The sequence below is a fragment of the Lepeophtheirus salmonis genome, chromosome 6 (assembly GCF_016086655.4).
Source record: "Lepeophtheirus salmonis chromosome 6, UVic_Lsal_1.4, whole genome shotgun sequence".
Classification (NCBI taxonomy): domain Eukaryota; kingdom Metazoa; phylum Arthropoda; class Copepoda; order Siphonostomatoida; family Caligidae; genus Lepeophtheirus; species Lepeophtheirus salmonis.
In genome coordinates this window covers 6,054,410-6,059,756 of record NC_052136.2, presented here as the reverse complement: position 1 = coordinate 6,059,756, position 5,347 = coordinate 6,054,410, and the positions used below count along the sequence as shown (strand labels likewise).

The 5,347-nt window shown below is 33.1% G+C and overlaps 1 protein-coding gene across 1 annotated transcript; it reads left to right on the top strand.

The window, feature by feature from the left end:
- Window positions 1–1,404: 1,404 nt before the first annotated feature.
- LOC121120678 (ecdysone 20-monooxygenase) lies at window positions 1,405–4,151 on the top strand. The gene is made up of 2 exons (XM_040715544.2): window positions 1,405–1,658; window positions 1,860–4,151. Exon 2 carries the CDS (start codon window positions 1,862–1,864, stop codon window positions 3,449–3,451), a length of 1,590 nt encoding a protein of 529 aa, XP_040571478.1. The 5' UTR covers window positions 1,405–1,658; window positions 1,860–1,861; the 3' UTR covers window positions 3,452–4,151.
- The last annotated feature ends 1,196 nt before the right edge of the window (window positions 4,152–5,347 follow it).

Genomic DNA, 5,347 nt, shown 5'->3' with positions numbered 1-5,347 from the left:
AGGAATGATAACTTTTGACTTATACCAAATTAACTTATAGGCATTCCACTACCTGTATCTTAGTATCTCACAACCTTTCCAATAAAAAGAAACAGAAAAAGCCTCAAAATCAGTTGAAGGAGAAAACAATTAGAGAAATCGACAGGGGACACAAAAATACATTCTGAATTTTTTCCCTAGTGAAGTAATTTGAGCCGATCAGCGTTCCGAAATAAAATTTTAAAAATGAGAAAAATCGACTGCTGACAAAATAACACACCTTTATTATATTTTGTTATCTTAGCATCAAATCCCAAAATCAGTTGGTAGTAGTTAGCTAGTTTCGTAAAAGATTTTTTTCAAAGCTGATCAGAGTAAAGAAGCAGAAAAAACGACGGCTTAGAAAAAATAGAGTCAAAATTTTTAGTAAGTGGGGGTAACGCCGTCTATATGAATATGTATGTTTGAGTTACAAGAATATCCACTATGGCCTTCTCTATCCAATCAACACACTTCACAGATTTTAAACACTAAGAGGAAGTCAAATTACTCTCGAAAAATTCAAATTGCTCCTTCACATCATTTTCTGTTCGAATAAACATTGCATTGATCTTGGATTTTTTTAGATTTCAAATGTTCCATCATTATTCTTTCAAATCTTATTGAGTTTTTCCGCGATGTAATCGCCGTTCATCTGCGGAACAGTCGAGTCGGACGTTCAACAGGAATAATATAATATTCAAAAGATCTTTTTATAATTTTCCGTAGACTCCTTCCCCTTGTATTGTTTTCCAAGAGCTTCTTAAAACAATAGGACTTTCAAAGTAAAAGACCGCTGAAAAGAATCTTCTCATCCCTCACAATTTTATGACAGTTTTCCTCTTGACGAAAAAATTATATCATTTTTATGATATAATTTACAAAAAGAAGAAGATATTATATTATTATTTATAAGAATAGTCTCCTCCCTGTCTTCGTCTTCTTATCCCTACTCAATGAACGACTTTTATGACCAAAAATTGAAGATAACGAAAATAAATGCATCCCATCTATGGACTATCTATCTATAAAAACTCATCATATAGCACTTTACTCAAAATGTACGTACTCTTCCCTCCGAGCAACAGAGGAGTACATAATTATTTATTATATGGAGTGCTGCTGCTTGAATGAAGGTACTCAAAGTGCTCATGCTAACTACTACTACTACTGTTGGTGTAGGTGGTGAGTGACTGTTGGTGGTGGTGGTGGTGGTGGTAACAGGAGAGTAGTCTTTAGGTTAAAAAGTGCGTGGCTCGCCGGCATAAGGGGGGTGAATAAGAGCAGGCGATTCACACACAAAAAGCAGGCGCTTCACGGGTCTGTTTGGTCCGTTCGATGTTGAAAAGTACGAAATTCATAGACATATAAAATTTGGATCACATTAAGACGAAAATCATTCGAGGAAGCACATCCGAGAAAGTACCACTCAAGAAAAATAATATTCCGTCCATTCATTTAGTTCATTGTTATTATTCAATATATATTAATATAGTTATTAATTTGAAGCAACAAGAATTATTTAAAAAACACTCTTAATAGCTGCTTACTAAAAAATAAAGACTTGGAAGGGGTTTACGATATCCACTATCCAAAGAGCAAACCATCTTCTTATTATTGATCAACATCCTTCTTTTACGGTAAAGACCTTTTTATGTAGCTGTTGTTGTCCCTCATGCTCTATTAAACACTCACTGCAAACCAATGTGGGTGTACTTTTGAATCATCTACTCTTGTCAAATATAAATCCATGTTACAAATTTGAAATCCCCCGCTCTTTCTCTCTCTATGTCAGAGCTCTTCCAGCTTTCTAATGTTCTTATATTTTTTCTTATTTTCAGAGATGGATATATTAAATCAATTTTTCATGGCTTTAATTAGTTTATTTACACCACCTCTATCAAAAATCCTCATCTTGGTTAATAGACTCATAAGTAAACTAAGTTACTTTTCCAAAACACCAAGTATAAAAAATCCTTTGATGAACATTCCAGGACCAAGAGCCTTTCCTATATTTGGATCTAGTTGGCAATACTCTGATTGGTGGTTTGGAATGTACAAAATGGAAAAATATCATGAGTCAAATGAGGACAAATATGCTCGCTATGGGCCTGTAGTGAGGGAAAACGTTCTTTGGAACTTTCCATTAATTCATTTGTTTGAAAAAGAAGAAATAGAAAAAGTACTTAACTCTAAATCAAAGTATCCTCTTCGTCCTCCGAATGAGGCGGATGTTTACTACCGTAATTCTAGACCAGAATTATATAATAACATTGGTATGGTCAATTTAAATGGGCCATCCTGGCATACTCTTCGATCCACATTGACCAAGCCTCTCACAAAATCCAGCACAATTACCAATTACGTTGCACATATGAATCTCATTGCTGACGATTTGACGAGTTTAATCAAAAGAAGACAAAATGAACAGGGGATCATTAAAGATTTTCAAGACATTGTATACCGAGCGGGATTAGAAACAGTCTGCACTGTGGCTCTGGAAAGGAGAATGGGATTCCTTGCCGACACTATTGCCTTGGACACTGCTCGCATTTTGAATGCAATTCAAGGCTATCAGTCATCCTCTAATGAATCTATGTATGGCTTGCCTTGGTGGAAATACGTTCCTGAAACATTTTCAGGGGTATTTACGTCTTTGGTGAAACATAAAGACTATCTTTTCGGTACATTTGGTGCTATGATTGATGAAAATCTTGTGCAAAATAAGGATTTTTGCGACGAGGAAAGTATTATTCACCAACTTGTTAGCGGTAATGTCGATATTAAAGATGTTAAAGCATCAGTTGTGGACTATATCACAGCAGGAGTAGACACCATAGGGAACACCGTCATTTTCGCCCTTCTACTCCTTGCTAAATATCCTGAAAAGCAAAAAAAGCTTCAAGCCGAAATTGAAAGGGTCCTCGGAAGTGAGAATTATATTACAAAAGAAAATATTCAAGAAATGAAATATTTGAAAGGCTGTGTCAATGAAAGTTTTAGACTCTACCCCACTGCCTCCCAAATTGCTCGAATTTTAGACGAAGAAATCATTACAAGCAATGGACACTCACTTCCTCCAGGCTCAGTTGTACTTTGCCATCAACGCATTGCTTCTCTCCAAGAGCAAAATTTTACACGAGCTAAAGAATTCATACCAGAGCGGTGGTTAGAGTCCGAAGCTGTAACTGAATTTGGCACAACCAACTACGCACACAACAAGAGCCTTGTCATGCCCTTTGGCTTTGGAAAAAGGATTTGTCCAGGAAAGAAATTAGCGGAGCAAGAAATTTATATCATGACGGCCAAGCTTATGAAAAATTTCAATCTAAGGCTACATGATGCTTCGGACTTTGATGTTGAATTTCGATTTTTACTCATGCCTTCTTTGGACAATTTACAAATCCAAGCGACATCCAGGGATTTATCATGAGATACATATCTAAGTAATTTACTTAAAAAACAATCCATCCCCTTTAAATTCATGCTGTTTTATATAATAATATGTAGAAAATGTTTTTTTCGTTTCAACAACCCTACTTTTTTTTATACATACAATACAATTTCTTAATGTGAGGAAACTTTTTAAGACAACAAAATCAACGACAAACACGATCAAACATACCTACAGTCTTGTATATTGTAAATACATATATACAATTATACCTGCTATGGATAAAAACCATTATCTTTCCTTTAAATTTTTTTTTTTAAATACTTATTAAGCCAAACCTGTTTCCAATCAAAAATTTAGTTACCTTTGATAAAAAGAAAGTAAAATTATCTTTAATTAAGAGTTTAAGAGTTGAAAATACCTTGTATTCACTTATTTTTTTAGAGACTGAATTTACTCAGAATTATGTACATTGTAAATTTTGTATTGTAAAAGAAAAACACTGATAATTATTTAATTAATCATTTGTATGATCTCAGACATTTGTATGTGATAAACATTCCAATTTATACTTCTTAATAGCCCTTGTAGTATATGATAAATTTTCATTAAATTATGTGAATCTTTTATATAAATATATATAATAATTTTATAGATACCAAATTTTAGCTAGAGGATCTTATGATACTTACCAAATACATTAATTTTTAGTCCCAAATAAATCAACAAAGAGCTATGATATTTTTGTATTTATTAATTAATATGTTATAGAGAAAAACACAAAAGATTTGGTATAATTCGTTACTGCCGAAAAAAAATGTCAATATGAGTGAAACAAGCTGCCAAGGCTATTGAAAGCTACATATAATTATTAAATATATCATAGGTTCAAAGCACTAGTGTTAATACTGCCTTTAAATACATTTGATCCCCCCCCTCCCCCATGTCCATTATTATTTTATTTTTTACTTTCATTCTGACATCAATTATTATTAAAGATTTATTTTTATATTGTTATACAATAATAATTGTTTACCTAATGATCTATTTAAACAAACCCATTATACTATGGAAATATATATAATAGTCCTAAGCTGCAAATTGAAGTACTTTTATTAGAGTTCGATGCAATTTCACACGTAATAAATCATCTGCGCAACTTGTAAGGGGTACATGAGTAGCGTTAGAGGTATGGTTAGAAAAAAAAATAAACAGAAAAACGAATTGGTAACCGTGAGCATTTAACTGTCGTAAGGTGTTTTTTTTATTAAATACAAGCAGCTTTTACTCAGATGAAAGGAAATATTCACAGATCCTATTCCGTTTCAAATAAGGACATTGACACGTATTACTCTGATGTTGACCTCAATTCTACTCCGAGTCCAAGTAGGACTTAAACTTATCATTACTCCAAATACAAATCATTAGTCTTACTCTCCGATATTTATGAATACTTACTCTTGTATTTACACTTTATAGTAAATTAGATGTTCTTTCTTCAATAAATATAATAACCGCTCAGGCAAAAAATGAATTGTTCAGATTGGCAACCAGAAAATGTTTCATACGCGTTCTAGATATACTTTTATACAACTCTATGCCAGAGTATTGTGCAAAGTTGTACCTATTCGGGAAAGAAAGCATTGATGAACAAATGTCATAAAGTTAGTTGTATCTTGCAACCTTTCCTTTAAAAAGTCCCTTTCTTTCCCTAAAGAAGGAGACAAAAATGAATTGGTAGTTATATAACTCTTCCCGAGATGGAACTATTATTCAAGTATAATTTATGGCAATCATTCACAGGAACTTAACAAGAGCTTATTCGAATTCAGCCAATTTATGTTTCGAACCCAGATAAGGAGGAAAAATAAATTGAGGTAATGCCGTTATATCTGTATCAAAAATCCTCTGAATCTGTCGTGTAATTGGGTAATT

Coding starts and splice junctions, on each gene's coding strand:
- LOC121120678 (XM_040715544.2), top strand. CDS start 1,862: ATGGATATATTAAATCAATTTTTCATGGCTTTAATTAGTTTATTTACA.